Below are 18330 nucleotides of genomic sequence, written 5' to 3' on the forward strand. Positions count from 1 at the left end.
TTTTGAGAGGAATCTGGGCGCACCCTTGTAGGCAGCAGACTAGGCTCTGCCTGATGTACGATCAACCTCACAGTCAGTCTCATTTCCTGGAAGGCTCACGTAACAGCAGGTGGGCACCTGATCTTCAAAAGGTTATCACAAGTCTTTAAATACGGCATCACCTCAGGGTCTCAAGGAAAGCATAGGAAAATGGCTGAGGCTGGGGAGCTAAAGCCTTAAGTGAAACCAATGTTAGGTTATCTGAAAGCTACTGCCAAGATTTGAGAACCTTCCTAGGGAAGTTAGACCACAGTGCCTGAACGGTAACTTGAACAATGTTCAGGCATAGAGGAAGTGTTAGCAGTTCCCTGGGTGAGCCTTCCACAACTCCTGCCCCATACAAATAGGCAGAAGTCTTAGCGTATCTGAACCTCTCTTTAATTTCAGCAAACAAAACCATCCTACGACTCCTAACTGCACGTTTGGAACCACAGGTTGCCCTCTAATTCATCTGGAAAAACAGAGCAAACAAAAAGCACCCTTGCGATTCTTCTGTTTAACAAGTAAAGCACTCCTTGGGTGCAAGTCTGGCTACAGAAACACCCACAGCGGTGAGGAGCCCAGGTGTCACTCTTTGGCTAATCCCAGAAGAGCTCGATTGGCCCAATCCAGGCAGCAGTCATGTTGGTGATGAGCCCACTAGTTACTCTACTGGTTTACTGCTCTGGTCTGGCAGACTCAGAGTGGTGGGCATCACAATGACTTTATTCCTCACCTAGAATTCGGCAGTTTAAGGCCCTGCTGAGAAGGATCCTCAGGTTTTCTGGAGCAAGAGAGCTCGAGTTCAGATTATCACTCACCCTTGTTCACAATTTTGAAACTTTTTCATTTCTAGCGGCCCTAGCAAACAACATTCTACCAAAAGAAAAAGGCACATCAAATATGTCCTCTTCCCACACTGCCCCCCACCACCCCTGTTCATTGCTTAACCCATGGTTAAGAATCCCTTGCACGATGGATCTGATTTGTCTCAATATTTGCATGCCCTATGCCAAGGAATATAACTGTTTGATTATATGGTCTCAGGTGTTAAGTACTTATCTATGACTGAACTAAGTATTTTGAGGGAACCCCAAGACTGGGATTGGCAGGTGTTGACGGACCACACGTGGCCCTACTGAACAAAAAATACGTCACTTACCTCAGTGTCAGGAACACAGCTGGAGCTCAGTAAATATGTGAATTAATGTGAAAGATCAAAAATAAGATCTGGTGGTCCAGTACGAGAATATGAGAATATGCTGCATTAATCCAGAAGACATTTAACCCATCTCTCTACTTGTGAGACTAGCACTATAGATTACGTTAGTTTCTCTTTGGGAACAAGGCAAATAGCTCAACCACCAACTATTATTAAACTCCATTTAATTTAAACGGTTTCTATTCAAACTTCCAGTATGTACCATACGATAAAACCTTGGAATCCGATGAACTTAGATTTTTTTTAATGTGTTCCATGACTTGCTTCCCTAATTTTCCTTAATAAAAAGGACAATTCTGCGATTCCAGTTTTCATTTGCATTTTCATTGTGATTGGAATTGAACAGAGTATGAACAAACTAAACGTCCAGTGCTCCTAGTATGTGCCAACAAGAAAAGGAAATTAGCAAAATGCTGCTGGCAATAAGGACACAAGGGAAATCTGGCTGTGAAGGAAAAGGATTTTACTGGGCAGCTTAAATTTTTATCTAATAGAAGCACATCAATGTTTGAACAACTTTTAACATGAGGAAAAACTCCACTTAATCTAAGCTGACACACATTACCAGTAAAAGCAAAAAAAAAAAAAAAAGTCGAGTTTCTTCTTTGAGTTGGTGACAACATCTTCTTAGGCTGTCACAGTCTGATACTTAAATCATGGAAAAATTCCCAAATAGAAACTTACAGGCTGGCAGGAAAGTCAGCTGGCCCATAATTCTGTATATGTGAGTTTACAGTTTAAGATGACTGTATGTGCTTCCAGAAAAATATATACTCTAACTTAGCTTTTTAACTTAAATTGTTAACTATATTTGTGCTTCAGAAAATGTAAATTCTATCTACATTAACAATCTAAGTGGCTACAGATTGGAAAGGTACCTGTGGATGTCAGGAACAGAGAGAAGAATCTGTGCCTTCCGCCCACCCAGTGGGTGAGAGCCCAAGGGCAGACTGTGCCCAAGGGCAGAGGGAACGCCATCCGAATCAACATGGAGAGAAAGAAGCTGATGACCTCAGAGAGAACAAGATAAGAAGGGCAGAGACCCAAGCAACAACAAACCAAAGAACATTTATTACGTGGAAGAGGCAGACTGCGACAGGGAGAGCAGGGCATATTTTACTATGAAATATATCAAACATACAGAAAAATCCAAAAAATAAAACTCATGTGTCTATCAACTAAATTGATCCAATACTAACCCAGAGCCATATTTTCTTCAGTACCTTTAAGTAATAAAAAGTTACATGTACACTAGACAGCCCCTATGTATCCCTTCCCATATTCCCACGCACTTGGTATGAATCTTTTATGCAAGACTTATTTGGGGGGGAAGAACATCAAGGGAAAAAAATAAAACTACCCCGCCTAGACAGAAGAGTGGTAAGCAAACAAAAATTAAGGCATAAAATGTCATTAAAGAAAAAGTTTCCAAGAAACAAAAACACAAGATGCTGTACTTTCTCTCCTCAGTCAAGCCCTCACTGTTTCCTTTCTCGTAAGTGTTGATCTCTGAGAGTGTTTCTGCAAGAGAAAAATCAGCTATCATTGCGCCTTATATAGAAACTCAATTACCATGGTTCTTAATTTCTATCTTAAGTAAAAGTAAACCAAATATTCATTTTTAACTGAAATTACTTTAAGTCAAATCTGCCAATTAAAAAAAATTCACCACCACAGTAACAGTGCTTTATGTCCAATACAGCTGTCTGTACTCCCCTTCACAGATATAAAATATAGCTGTTTGCTCTCCCTCCAAATATAAAAAATATTTTATTAACTTGTATGCTGAAATACTTACCACTTTTGAGTAACAGATTACAGGGAGTTTTATGTTCTCATCACCACATCACTCCTAGTTCAGCAATTTTACAATAAAATTACGAACAAATTTCTCCAGAGATGATGAAACACTGAAACTTTAAGCACATTTTATCCTTCTCTAAGAAGAGTAATTTAAACAATTATCCAGGGCCTCCCTGGTGGCGCAGTGGTTGACAGTCCACCTGCCGATGCAGGGGACAGGGGTTCGTGCCCCGGTCCAGAAAGATCCCATATGCCGCGGAGCGGGTGGGCCCGTGAGCCATGGCCGCTGAGCCTGCGCGTCAGGAGCCTGCGCGTCAGGAGCCTGTGCTCCACAATGGGAGAGGCCACAACAGTGAGAGGCCCGCGTACCAGAAAAAACAAAACAAAACCAACTATATTTTCACCACAATGAAGGAAGTATGCTTAAGGAACCATGTATGTAATTTTTTCTAGTAATATAACCCCTTAGTTTCTTGCCATCCAGAACTGATCTAATCTAAAATGATATTGTAGCACAGCTACAGGTAAGCAGCAAATGGTGGTACGGAGAACTCAGCTTGCATCATAAGACCTACTTTCCAGTCTGTGTGTGTGGTTTTTTGGGCAGCCACTTAACCTCCTTGAGCCTTCACCTCCTCATCTATAAAATGAGGCCTACCTTCTTTTAATCTTCTGAGCACTGTGAAGATTAAATACGTGACTATTACGCCATTGTAAAGCAATTATACTCCAATAAAGATGTAAAAAAAATATGTGACTATTAGATAATGCACTACTCAAATATAAGGTATTCAAAGGTAGACAACCTATATTTATTTCTGCAGTAGGGGTAAAGCCAGTTCAACCACTATGCTTTAAATCAAGTGTTTTGGTTTTTTTTAAGTAATATCTTCAATCTATTTAGAAACAATAGAAAATACAGGTTTCATCTGAAGTTGTGTACCCAAACACACTCAATATTCTTACGGGAAAAAAAAAAAGCTTATTGCACAGATATAAAGATTAAAGCACATACAGTTTATCAACTTGATTAGAAATATGATGATTTGGTATCATTAAATTTTAAACTCAAGTATGGTACACATAACAGCAGTCAGTATTAAAACTTAATATATTAGAAAGGACTGAAAGTTGTAACTGCAAGTCAGCATTTATTAAAAATAACCCAAAACTTGTGAAGTAAAATAAATCATCTCAAAATAAATCATGAGAATCAAAACTCTTGATCTTGCATGAATGATATTTAGCTTAGAACTTAGCCATACTTTCTTAGAAACAGAAACAAAACAACTGTCCATTATCATGTAGAGAATAGGTCTGACCCCAGTAGGTACCTCCTTGAGAGCTGCTATACCCACTGAGCCCCAGAGGGCAGGAGGACCTCGGGAGCTACTTGCAAATGGTCAGATATGAACTGCAGGTTAGTCAGCAAGAGTGCACATACTGAGTAAGTCAAAGATCCTTTGCTTTTAGCTAGAATTCTATCAATTCAAAGTGGTGAGAAGGACAACTTCATTTTGATGAGAAGTTCTAACTGGCTACTGATCACAAAACAATTTCCGAGGGCCACCTTAGAACAAAGGATCCCAGGCAATATAGAAAAGCAGGGGAACCACTATTCAAAATCCACCAATGTAGTCTTGAACCACTAGAGTCACCGCAGCCAAAAAAGGAAGAGTATGTTTTGTTTTGAAATGAAATATACTATCAGTACAGCCCATTTTCTGTTCCTGGCCTCTTAGAACCTCTTCACAAAAAGTGCTAAATGTTTTTATAGAAGTACTACAAGGGAGAGTTAATTTCACTCTAGACACAAAGAAGTTCAGGCTAAGCTTGACCTCATGACAATTTTTACAAGTCCCTGCAAATATCATCAAGAGCTGTCTCTACGTCAAACACAGTAAAGGACGCTGCAATCCGGACAGCCTTGGACTCAGTCCCACTAGCAGTGTCAAAGGGAGCTTACCAAACAAAACCTACAAAGACAGCAGAAACACTACAGCCAGACCTCAGATCATTACACCGCAGAATAAAGTACAGCCTCAAAATGGGTGTCAACCCCATTAGCTCTGTCATGACAACATGACTGGAGATGTCCTGCTGGGGGTTACACAAGTGCAAAAACATCAAATTTAACTTACTTAACTTTTTAACAATTTTTTCATTTCAGTAAATTTGTTTTGATTGGTTGGACTGTTTAAGAGGAAGAGAAGAATCTGTTCATGTTTTTCAACCTGAGGGTGAGAAGAAATGGTGTTATTTCATTCCTAAAAATGGTGGGAGTATAATTTCACTTAAGGAAATTTTACCCACTTGTTTCTGTAGCTCTGTGCAGCAGCAATTCATCCTGTTCACCTTTTCTAAAAGCAAATGCAAAAAGCCATTAGACAACTAGCACTATAAATAACAGAAATAATATAACAAAACAAAACCTGCAGTCTGAACATATACAGATCTGCCCCTCAGGGCAGATCCTTTCCAACTACAAAGGACTTGATCAATTAATTTTTCATTTGGGCTTTATGTTATCTACTCCTGTCCTGGGTTTTACCAAATGAGTGCCCTTACCTCCGAGGTTTCAGGTCTTTTGCCTGTCATACACGGGATATCTCTTTTCAGTTGACGGCAGGCCTGCCAAAGCATCATCTTATGCAATAACTAGTAAGATCCATTCTCAAATATGTGAGTTCTTCTCACTTTGATCAGGATCAAAAGGAAGTTGGAAGCTACTCTGAATGCTTGACATTTCTAAAGCTCTCAGCATCAATTCTATCAACAGTGTTGCTGAGCCTGATCTAAGGAAAATCTGGACTGGGAGGCCTGCTTCCTTCCAGGTGGCTCCTCTGAGGTGGCAACATGAGTCAGCACCCTGCCGCTGGATTTGTAAAGGATGACGACAGAGGGAACGTGGCCACGGAGAATAAGGAAGGATCAGGTCAACTAAATTGATCACATCTGTTCTTGGCTACACTTACACCTGCTATTAATTAAACTTGAAAAGAATACCTTTATTTAAAGCACTTTGCTTTTCAGATGTGATGTTTTTCGCCAGACCATACATCACCAGCTTATCAGCTATATTGATAGTACCATTCTCAGAACACTTCTCAACTGACACTGTGTGGACATTCTTGATAAATCCTTTTACAGAAAGCATTACATTCTGATTCAACATTAAATTTTTCAGTAGCTCTATTATTAATTGAGAACAGCTTCCATTCAATTCCATTGGTCCTGGAAAAAAATTGAGTATTAGAGTTAATCGTCAAGTTCCTGAAAAATGATATTTAGATAAATTATCTAAGGATAATAAGCAAAAGGCTCACTGATTTTAGCTAGGTTTAGGTATGCTTTGATGTACTACTGCTGTTGCATTCAAAAAAATCAAACTTAATAAATATTCCTCAATCCCTACTATGTCAAGCACTAATTTAGGTCTAGAAGCCACAAAACAGACAAATGTCTGCCTTTGTGGACTTACATTCTAATGGTAGAAGCAAACAATAATAAAGATAATTTTCCAACTCTCTGAGTCAAAACCAAAGCAGACTGTGAGGAAATCAGTGTGTTATTATCTGCTGGGACCTCTGGGTAAAGAAACCAGGAGTAAGAATAAAACGCTACTTTAGCATTTTAGTTCCGTTTATTCAAATTCCAACTGAAGGGCTGAATAAATACGCAGATATGGTATGAATAGGAAGGTAGCCCCAAACGGTGCCATTTGAATGTCTCTAGCCTCTGTGACGAAGCAGAAAGACCCCCGCACAAGACGTCAGATGACTGACCCCAGTTCACCCTGGCCCTGCCACTTAACTAGCTTTGCAACCTGAGGCAAACCAGAATCTCTGAGCCTTGACTCTCTGAAACTAATCTGTAAAACAAAGATGGAACAAATGAACATAATTTTTGTGAGAATGAAATAATAATAAAAGGTATGAGATTTTTTGGTAAACTCTGCTTGATATTTAGAAATCTGGGCTGTTGCTTAAAATACGCTTTTTTTTAAATTTTTAATTTTATTTTTGGCTGCGTTGGGTCTTCATTGCTGCATGCGGGCTTTCTCTAGTTGCGGTGAGCGGGGGCTACTCTTCGTTGCGGTGTGCGGGCTTCTCATTGCGGTGGCTTCTCTTGCTGTGGAGCAGGGGCTCTAGGCGTTGAGGGCTTCAGTAGTTGTGGCACGTGGGTTCAGTAGCTGTGGCTCGCGGGCTCTAGAGCACAGGCTCCGTAGTTGTGGCGCACGGGCTTAGCTGCTCCGCGGCACGTGGGATCTTCCCGGACCAGGGCTCGAACCCGTGTCCCCTGCATTGGCAGGCGGATTCTTAACCACCACGCCACCAGGGAAGTCCTAAAATACTCATTTGTTTCAGACTCCGTGCTATAAAAGGAAGAAAAACATCCCACAGACACCCAAATTGGAAAGTGACTTAATTGTGTACCTTCAAGGGAACATTTAATAATTTGGAAAGGAAGCTCCAGGTGGCTGGCAGAGATTGGCTGCACTCTGCAAAGAGGCAGAGTTTCAATGTTTCCATAGTCTGCATAGAGCACTTTCACATCAGCAGCTGATGTCCCCAGAACAACGGCACGGTACCAGAAATCATCAACTGAAAATACAGAGGAATCTCAGGTGAGAAGTTACATTCAATGATGCCCTCCTCCTTTAAGATGGTTATTCACAGTTACATTTACCTCACTTAGAAATTCACACCAAGATTTCTGACTTCACGCCAAGGAGTTTAGATTAAATAGGAGCATCACATATACTCCTTGCAGATTCTACTCAAAAGACAGTTACAGAACTAAATAGAAAAAGGCCTAAAACCACAAGGATAGAGAACAAGAGGGAAGACAGTGTAATAGTGGAAGGTGGAAAGCAAATATGTGAGTGGAAATGATTTAGCAGAGCTCAACTAAAGCTGGGTGTAAAGAAGCCAAGAAACATCTCAGTTTGCATCTCAAATCCCCAAGCAATCAAGGCTCAATAATTGATGCTACTCATTCAAAAGTTGGAGCAAAGGTGGAGATGAAATGGGGATTGGATAACAGAAGCAGAGTTGCTTCCCCAAGGCACGTGAATAAACTTTAGTTTATAAACACATTTACACATAATATCTATTTTTAAAGTTGCTAAAGAGAATGCTCAGTTTTATGTTTACGTGTTTTAATAACGCTTAGAAAATTCCCCCTTTTCAGGTAACTGCTCCTACCCATGGGCAGAAGACGAGTGTCCTCCCCAGAGAGGACGAACCAGAAAGACTACGAACTGGGGAACGTGAGGCAGAGCAGAAGAGGGAGTTTACAAGAACCCTGCCAGGCAAGCTATGCACTCCAGGGAGGAGACGACCGTCTCAAGCAAAAGCACTTCAAGACACAGGCATCAGGAGTTCCCAGTGAAACGGCAGAGCCAGGTCACCCTACAGGAAAGTCCACTAAGCAGACAAGCTCTGCCTGTGCACAAAGGAACCTCCAATTAGCTTCTCAGTGCTTCACCTTACATAAATGAACAGCGAAAGATGATCAGATAGTAGAAGAAAGTCTCTGACATGAAAGAGAAGACTGAAACAAACAGGAACTCAAGGAAACAGAGACCCAAAGACGGAGAAGACCATGAAAATTAAAAAATGATATTAACATCCTCGGAGAAATGACCTTCCATCCTTGAAGCAAGTACAAGACAGTTATTAAAAACCACACACTTGAGAAACAAAAAAAGCTACTGAAACCAAAAATGTGATATTAAAAATGAAATACGGAAGGCTGGAAGAGAAAACTGAGGAAATCTCTTGGGAAAAAAAAAAAAGAAAAAAAAACAGCAAACGAAATTCAGCAGTAGAGTTTAAGTCCAACATGAGAATACTTGGAGTTCATAAAGGAGCAGAAAATAAAAGAAAGGAATAAAAAAATTCAGGAAAAATTTTCAAAACTGAAGCTCATGAATTTCTAAAGGGCCCACTCACTGGGTGCTCAGTACAAAGGTGAAAAGAAAACCAGTGCTGAGTCACATCATAAAATTCAGGGGCTTCCCTGGTGGTGCAGTGGTTGAGAGTCCGCCTGACGACGCAGGGGACATGGGTTCGTGTCCCGGTCTGGGAGGATCCCACATGCCGCAGAGAGGCTGGGCCCGTGAGCCATGGCCGCTGAGCCTGCGCGTCCGGAGCCTGTGCCCCGCAGCAGGAAAGGCCACAACAGTGAGAGCCCACGTACCGCAAAAAAAAAAAAAAATTCAAAACTTGAGATGAAAAGATTACCAAAAGTTCCAGAAAGGAGGAAAAAAATACGTACAAAGTTTGGAGAACCTGAATGACATCTACCTCTCCACCAGCAACATCCACGATGCCTTCAAAATTTTAAGAGAAAGATGATTTCCAACCTAGAATTTTATCTACAGGTAAGCTATCAAGTAACTATTAGGGTAGAATAAAGACTTTTTCAAACATGAAAGATAACAAAATTTATCTTACATGTACCTTTTCTCAGCTTCTAGAGGATGAGATAGATATACCAAAATATTAAATCAAAAGTAAAGGATCCAGAAAACAAGTTGAGATGAGGGAGGGAGAAATCTAGCCAACAAGGTGGGGTGGGAGAGAAATCCAAGAAACATAGGGGGTTCGTGCTGAAACAATCTCCAGTATGATGGTGAAAGGAAAATTTCAGGATGACAGCTCAGGTCTGGAGGACAAGCAGTCTGGATAGGAGTGTGTCAGAAGGCTGGAGCTGCCTACAATATGATAAAAGTTGATAAAGTACAGGCAGTATTCATGGAGAGAATTTATACCAATGCAGAGAACTGGAGATCATTAGTGAAAGTATATAGGACACTAGTAACAAAAAAGGCTGCAAAAGAAAAATGTAATTATAGTAACTACGTGGGTAGGCTGTGAATACTGTTTATGCAAAACTAATAACGTAATACAGAATACTTATCTAAACAAAAATTATGACACATTTCTACTGGGAAGAAAGAGAGGGAAATTGTAGATCTAGTTGTCATACAAAAGAAGAGGGAAACGAAATACATTTTTAAACTGTAAATCTAAATTTTAAAGTGAACACTGTTTGGGGAATAGAAAAGAATCTTACCTGTGTATCTGGCACAGCACGCATCTCCAAGTTTTGGTCTATAGGCCGATCGACTTTTCTGAGCACTGCAGTATTCTAACAATTCGGCTGTCAATACACACAGTTTTTCCTGATCTAAAATATATATAGAAAATGTTTTGTGAAGAAATTTTCAATGCTACTATTTATAATAAAGTATTTATATAAAAAGGAAAGTCAAATCTAACCACTCAAAAAAGAACCCATATATATTAAAATATACATTTATATTTTTAAAATAGATAAAGCCAAAAAAAGATAAAACCACTACTGGTTACCTTGTGGGGAAGGGATGCAAGACTGGGAGGGGGCAAGAAGGAAGCCACTGGGGGGCTAATTTCTTGATCAGGGTGGCTATTCTAGTGTGTTCATTCTACAAAAACTTGTTCTATTAAGCTGCAGTTTTACGACTGTTCAGTATACTTTTCAGTAAGTGTGTTATAGTTAATTAAATGATGCAAAGTACTTCCAATTCATCATACCATATGTTATTGTCAGGATGCAATAATCCTAAGACGCTGCTTTCCACTATACAGTTTAAAGTTGATTATTCCTAATACTGGAGGATAAATTTAAGAGCAGTTATTGTTATCACCACAATTCTTGGTTTGACCATTTGAAAAAACTTTTTTTTTCATTTTTTTCAGCTTTCAAATACCTGCAAATTATTTTGAATAGCAAACTTGCACTAACTCAGCCTCTGATACTGCAAGAATAAAGTTAAATACGCTGGGGCTTCCCTGGTGGCACAGCGGTTAAGAATCCGCCTGCTAATGCAGGGGACATGGGTTCGAGCCCTGGTCCAGGAAGATCCCACATGCCACAGAGCAACAAAGCCCATGCACCACAACTAGAGCCTGCGCTCTAGAGCCCGCGAGCCACAACTACTGAAGCCCGCGGGCCTAGAGCCCATGCTTCGCAACAAGAGAAGCCACCGCAATGAGAAGCCCGCGCACCTGAACGAAAAGTAGCCCTCGCTCACCGCAACTAGAGAAAGCCCGCACGCAGCAACGAAGACCCAATGCAGCCAAAAATAAGTAAATAAAATAATTTTTAAAAAAAAACTAAAATACACTGAAGAGATGCCTTAATTGTAATCTTTCACGAAATAAAAAAGGAAAGTCAATATTTACATGCTACTTTTCTTCATGATTAGGGCCAGTGTAAAAGATTTCTCCAAGTTTCTAAGATACAGTAACACTGTGATTATAGACTGATTAGGAACTACTTTTCCAACGTATCTAAACTGTTTTGGTTCAAATTCTCGTAATGCTTGTAGAAGGTTAGCTTAGTAATAAGTACAATTCAATACAGACAGTACCTATTTTTAAACAAGAAATTATACAGTAATTAAGGATGCTGCTTTGTTATAAAAAGCTGTAGATGATCAAGACCAGGTGGAGTAGGTGCTGAATGCACGGCATGTTCACATTCATGTTTTTATAATTAAATTTTCCTGAAGTGTTATTCTGATCAATTAAAACATGAGTGAAACAGAAATCATCACCTTCTTCTCCCCATCACTTCCTAAGGAATTCAGGTAAGTTCATTCTACAGTTTAAAAGACCAGCATAAATGTGTCTCAAACTCTGTTTGGTTTCTTACCTGGCATTTCATTTGGTAGAGCATAAAACAAGTTTGGGTTTACGATTTCTAATACGCTTGCCTGTACAGTTTTATTAACTGGCAATTCTATTGTCCTCCACTGCTCAGCTGAAGAGGTGGCTGAAAACATACGAAATACAGGTCTCTCATGAAAAAGATAACATTTAGTATTCTACTGAATACCAACATTCCCAAATTCCCAAAACGAAAATCTGTGTTTACATAAAACAATCTGTTTAATTTGAGGGATTTTGGTGTGCATTACAAAAAAGTTCAATCTATAATAAGAATCCTTAAACTATTATGCTCCTATAGTATATTTCAGTAGTATATTTCCATTTCTGTAGTATATTTAATTCTTAAAATTTACTCAAACTTTAAAGGATACATAGCTGTATGATACACGTCTGCCTGACAAGTAATTACATTAAAAATGAGTACAGGGCTTCCCTGGTGGCGCAGTGGTTGAGAGTCCGCCTGCCGATGCGGGGGACACGGGTCCGTGCCCCGGTCCGGGAAGATTCCACATGCCGCAGAGCGGCTAGGCCCGTGAGCCATGGCCGCTGAGCCTGCGTGTCCGGAGCCTGTGCTCCGCAACGGGAGAGGCCACAACAGTCAGAGGCCCGCGTACCGCAAAAAAAAAAAAAAAAAAAAAAGGAGTACAGTGTTTAATAAAAAAGCCATGTTTCAATAAATATTAAACTAACTTTACTTATTACTAATCTATTTCCACAAAGCATATTTCTACAGGAAAATCATGTCACTTGGAATAGAAAAATTTTCACAGCCTATAAAAGCAAAGGATAACATAAATTTAAATAGCAGTTTAAAAATGTTACCTTGAAGCCATGGGGCATCAATTTGAAGACCATGTTTATTAACAGGACTGTTTTTCACTAAGTCTTTACATGGTGAACTAGCTTTTAAAACCAGATGTTCTTCAATCAGAACATCAGTAATTATCCTGGGATAAGAAGTGGAAAGATCGGTGAGTTCAACTCCCACTCCATTTTCAGTGATTTCAACCACTCGGGCTTGGAGTTTTATCCCTGTGACACACGTCTGAAATCTTGCTATGGCTTCTCTGGTCCAGTGTTTGTTTCTAGGCTGTATATCTAACAAATAAAACAGCATTAAGAAGAATTCTGCCCTTAATATGTTTTCTTTGTATTTAATTTTTGATAGTTTGATTAATATGTGCCTTGGCATGTTTCTCCTTGGATTTATCCTGTATGGGACTCTCTGTGCTTCCTGGACTTGATTAACTATTTCCTTTCCCACATTAGGGAAGCTTTCAACCATAATTCAAAAAGAGTCATGTACCAAAATGTTCATTGCAGCTCTATTTACAATAGCCAGGACATGGAAGCAACCTAAGTATCCATCAACAGATGAATGGATAATGAAGATGTGGCACATATATACAATTGAATACTATTCAGCCATAAAAAGAAACGAAATTAAGTTATTTGTAGTGAGGTGGATGGACCTAGAGTCTGTCATACAGAGTGAAGTAAGTCAGAAAGAGAAAAACAAATACCATATGCTAACACATATATATGGAATCTAAGAAAAAAAAAAAAAAGGTCATGAAGAACCTAAGGGTAAGATGGGAATAAAGACACAGACCTACTAGAAAATGGACTTGAGGATACGGGGAGGGGGAAGGGTAAGCTGTGACAAAGCGAGAGAGTGGCATGGACATATATACACTACCAAACATAAAATAGCTAGCTAGTGGGAAGCAGCCACATAGCACAGGGAGATCAGCTCGGTGGTTTGTGACCACCTAGAGGGGTGGGATAGGGAGGGTGGGAGGGAGGGAGACGCAAGAGGGAAGAGATATGGGAACATATGTATATGTATAACTGATTCACTTTGTTATAAAGCAGAAACTAACACACCATTGTAAAGCAATTATACTCCAATAAAGATGTGGAGTATAAAAAATAATAAAAATAAATAAAGATGTGGAGTATAAAAGTAAAAAAAGTAAGAATTCTGTGCCCCAAAGCTGCACTTTTTGCCTCAATAATACCCAGGACTGGACCCTTCCCAAGTTTACCATTCAGGTCAGTGATTTTGAATATCTTTTCTCAATAATCAATTATATATCTACATCCTCAGTGCCTGAGTTGCAGATAATGCATCTACAAATATACTACTGTTTTAGGAGGCTCAGGATCCGTCTTTACTTTCCTCACTAACTTATCTTCACCTGGCATTTTTCCCAATAGGCAAAAATAGAATTATTATTTCTTTTAGAAGCCACTATGGTTACATACACAATGATGAGTTATCAACTATTCTAGTAAAAGATGTTAAACCTACACTTGCACCTTTGTGAAGAGTCTTCCAATGATAATTTCAAAGTATCATATTTAATTATTTAACCAAAAATTATCTTTCTGGGATAACTTTGGCTTATACCCTTATTTTCATAACAGTGGTTCTCAAATGTGAGTGTGCATATGTATTATGTACAGGGCTTGTGAAAACAGATTTTGGGGCCCCACCCTAGAGTTTCCAATTTAATAGTAGGTCTTGGATGGGGACTAAGAATCTACATTTTTAACAAGTTCTCACGTTGATACTACTGGCTGTGGGGTGGAGGGGTCATATTTTAAGAAACACTGACATAAAACATGGTGATTAAAAACAATAATCCAGAACATAGTGTAAAATAAGTAGAAATTAAACAGGCAAAAGGAAAAATAAAAAGCATCTAATGCTTCTAGACATGACCACTATTAACATTTTGGTATCCAACGTTTCATAATCTTTATGTGCATATGGAAATACACACATGCACATATATACTCATAATGCTTTTATAAAGAAATTTTTATAATAATAAAAATAGTTGTAATGTTAGCCACTATTCAGTGCTTTATGCCTTGTATCTCTTTTATCCTTAATGCCTTTTTGAGGAAGGTACCGTTATTTTCCAGATGAGGAAAAGGAAGCATAGAGTTTAAACAGTTTACCTAAGGTTTCACAGCTAGTAGGCAGCAGAGCTGCTTCTAATCTGTCCTCTTAATCACAATGCCATCCTGCCATCTCTTTCATAACTTGCTTCCTTCACTTAAATCATGAACTAGTCTTCACATCAACACATACTTAACATTTTAATGACTGTGTAATAAGAACGAACACTTAATAGAACTCTGAGTGCCAGACAGACCCTGATCTAAACATTAATTTAATAATCTTCATAACAAACCTATGAAATAGGTACTACCACTACCCATTATGTGGATCCTCATTTAACCAAGCCTCTACTATTGGCTATTTAGGTTGTTTTGCTATTATTAACAGCAGTGTAATGAATTTCCATGTAGGTGAACTTTGTGAAATAACATGATTATTTCTTTAGGATGAATTATTAGAAGTAAACTTGCTAAGACAAAAGGTAAGAATATTTGAGGCTCTTAAGGAATCCTGCAAAATGTCTCCAAAAGAAAGCATCAGTTTTCACTCCTATCATAAGTATAGAAAAGCAGCTGCTTCCTTACTTTGACATCAACACTGAACATTTTGGCCAGTATCTTTAAATATACGTTTGTAAATTTTATAATATGAAACAGAAAATAACTTACACAAAATATTAAAATTATAAATATATTAATACTGAGAAATTTATGTACTCTAAGTATTAGAAGACAGTTGAGAAAATTTCTTACTCTGCACCATACCTACTAGCCAGCACTGTATCCCCTGAAATGGAAGTTTTAAAAATTTGGATGGGATCATTTGGAGTTCATCTGCAGTAACTTCTTCAATGTTTCCATAATCCACAAACTGTACTTTAACATTTCCATTTGATAAGATTTCCTTGACTAAAGCACGATACCAATTACCATCACCTAGATTTAACACAGAATTTGTAACATGGAATATTTCCCTTCTATTAAGGTTTGAAATTTTTATCTTGAAAAAGACCATTCTTTGTCTAAAGTAGCTAATATATTTCTCTTCCCAGACAACACCTTTAGTTTTTAATTCAGAAATCCCTAGAAGGAGGATTCTCAAAATTCATTCTTAGAATATCATCGAAGTTTTTATAGCATCACACTTTTACATCTACTATAAAGATTTCATTCATAACCTAACCAATATGCAGAATATTAAGTGAAGTAAAGACTTAATAAACTTGATATTTGTCAAACTGGAAGACTTATAATAGTCTCACCACTAATGAGATTGTTTCACTTGTTACTTGGTAAATAATAGAAAAAATAAACAGAAAAACATGCAATGAAATTAAGGTGTTTCATCAAACATATTTTCAAAATAAACATGCACAGGGTGACCAGAAGAAACAATGAATCTGCAGTGAACAGGTTTCCCACTCTCTAGCTTTTAATATTATCAGAAATTCTGGAAAGAAAAGCATTTGACAAAGTTAGGTAAGAATGTATCATTTGGAGGCTCCTTGTTACAAAGAGAGAAGAACAAAAAAACCCACAGTATTTTAAGCATTCACTTAATTTTGATTATGAAAAATATCTGCTTAAACATCAGGAAGAAAATACACTAAAAATGAGGTTTGAAAGTCAAGAAATAAAAGATTCTAATATAGTCAATATTGTGCCAACTGCAACTTACCTACAAAAAAAGCACAACAAGGTTGCCCTACTTCTGCCTTAAAATTTTTAGGCAACTTCTGCTGGCAATATTCTGCTACCAATTTGTTCAAGTCACTGAGTTTCTTTAGAGCTGAAAACACAATACACATAGTGTTTAATATTTTAAAAACATGCAGAGTAACAGATTTTCATTTAAAGTTGGAAAGTGTTTTGATCATAAAAACCCAGGCATATCCCCAAGCAACTATAAAGTACACCAAATACCTCTCCCTTCTCCTTATTAAGAAATTGGGCAAATAAGTCATTATTTAGTTAATACTCTCAGTAAACCCCATGCCAACAATTTACTGGGCACAGAGCCATGATGATGGCATTGTTGTCAGTATGCTAGAGCATGAGCTTTGCATGTGGACCAGGAAACAGTGCACAAGCCTGCACAAAAAGGAAGTTACATATAAGCTGTCCTGAAGGAGTATATGTAATTACTAAATGGTTGGCACAGATAGTGTCTGCTAAGGACTTTCAGAGAGGTGAGCTCTGTGCACTAAAGGCTTCATAGAGAAATCTTAAGTATGACTTGTTTGCTAGAAAAGGAGAGGGTAATTCCAGAAAAAGAAACGGCTCTGAGGCAAAGTACCAAATTAAGCAGCCAAAAAAACACTTGCTGGGAGCAGTCTGGCAGAGAAGAGGAATGGAAAGGTGAATCACTGAAGAAGAACACCAGAGATGTGCTTGGAAATATACAGACCGTGGAGAGCTTTAAAATGCCAAGTAAAGGGATCTGAACACTATAGAAGTAAAAGAAAAATATCTTTTAAATATGTGGCAAAGACCCATCCACAGAAATGGAAATTAAGTTGTATCGAGTTAGAATTGTCACCGTTCAGGTTAGTCAAAATAAGAAAGTTTAAGGACACACTGCAGGAAATGGTGTGGGAGAGGGCACTTTCATACACTGATGGTGGAAATCAGCCTGGATGGCCTCTTGAGGGCACTCTCTCAAGAGCACAAGAGCACATATCTTTTGACTTAATAACTATTGTACAATTTTAGGAATTTGTCTCAAGGATATAGTCTCAGAATAAAATCACAGATTACAAGAATTGTTTTTAGTGATAAATGCTTGTACACAGGAATCCTTTAGCTGTAGCTGCACCTAGGTTAACTAAATTAGGGTAAACCCACCCAGAGGAATACCATGTAACCATGAAAAGGAATGAGGACGTACAGTGATGTGGTACCCTGGAACAGAAAAAGGCCATTACCAGAAATGGAAAAGACATCTAGCGAAACCCAGATAAAGTCTGGAGGTTAGTTCATAGACATTTACCAATGTGGGTCTCTTAAGTTGTAACAAATGTTAACATCTTACGTAATTGTGGTACTATAGAGAAAACTAGGGGTATACAGGAACTCTCTGTACTACCTTGGCAACTTTTCTGTAAATCTAAAATTATTCCAAAGTTAAAAGTATATTTTAAAAAGAACGGAGGAAACACTATGTGAACTGATATCCAAGACAGAGTGGGAGAAAAAGGCAAAGTGCAAATATTATTTATTTTACCATTTATGCCTACATAAAAAGGAATATATATGTTCATACAAGCATATGTATAGAGCCACTTTGGAAAAATATTGAGAACATTGAGAAAAGGAACTGGAAGGATATTTAGAAATCTGAGAAGAGGAACTGGGAAACTTAACTTTTCACTATATTCTCTTTTGTAACTTTAAAATTTGTACCATATGCTTGTACAATCACTTATGAAAATAAGTGGCAAATATTTTAAAATAGTAGCCTATCTACCAGATGATTCTGTATGAAGGGATGACAAACCTCACAAGTTGGGAGCCAGTCAGGAACTTAGTTATCTAGGGTAACATCCTTATTTGACAGAGAGAAAACCCAAAACTTAGAAAGGTTAAAATCAATGATGCTCACCAGAATGGCTCAAGGGAAAAAGACGGAAAATACAAAGTGTTTGTGAGGAT

The 18330-nt window shown here is 38.3% G+C and overlaps 1 protein-coding gene across 1 annotated transcript in view; it reads right to left on the reverse strand.

Annotated features, from left to right (window-relative positions):
* Positions 1–2647: 2647 nt before the first annotated feature.
* TDRD1 (tudor domain containing 1) overlaps positions 2648–18330 on the reverse strand; it is a 37854-nt gene continuing 22171 nt past the window's right edge. The window contains exons 15-24 of the mRNA XM_067708865.1: positions 16358–16468; positions 12589–12864; positions 11750–11869; positions 11652–11654; positions 10127–10240; positions 7480–7647; positions 6050–6277; positions 5357–5403; positions 5185–5277; positions 2648–2761 (exon numbers count right to left, since the gene is read on the reverse strand). Coding sequence (XP_067564966.1) covers positions 5185–5277; positions 5357–5403; positions 6050–6277; positions 7480–7647; positions 10127–10240; positions 11652–11654; positions 11750–11869; positions 12589–12864; positions 16358–16468 — 1160 coding nt within the window. The 3' untranslated portion in view covers positions 2648–2761. The remainder of the gene's footprint in view (positions 2762–5184; positions 5278–5356; positions 5404–6049; positions 6278–7479; positions 7648–10126; positions 10241–11651; positions 11655–11749; positions 11870–12588; positions 12865–16357; positions 16469–18330) is intronic.

The sequence above is a fragment of the Pseudorca crassidens genome, chromosome 16 (genome assembly GCF_039906515.1).
Source record: "Pseudorca crassidens isolate mPseCra1 chromosome 16, mPseCra1.hap1, whole genome shotgun sequence".
In the NCBI taxonomy this organism is placed as follows: Eukaryota; Metazoa; Chordata; class Mammalia; order Artiodactyla; family Delphinidae; genus Pseudorca; species Pseudorca crassidens.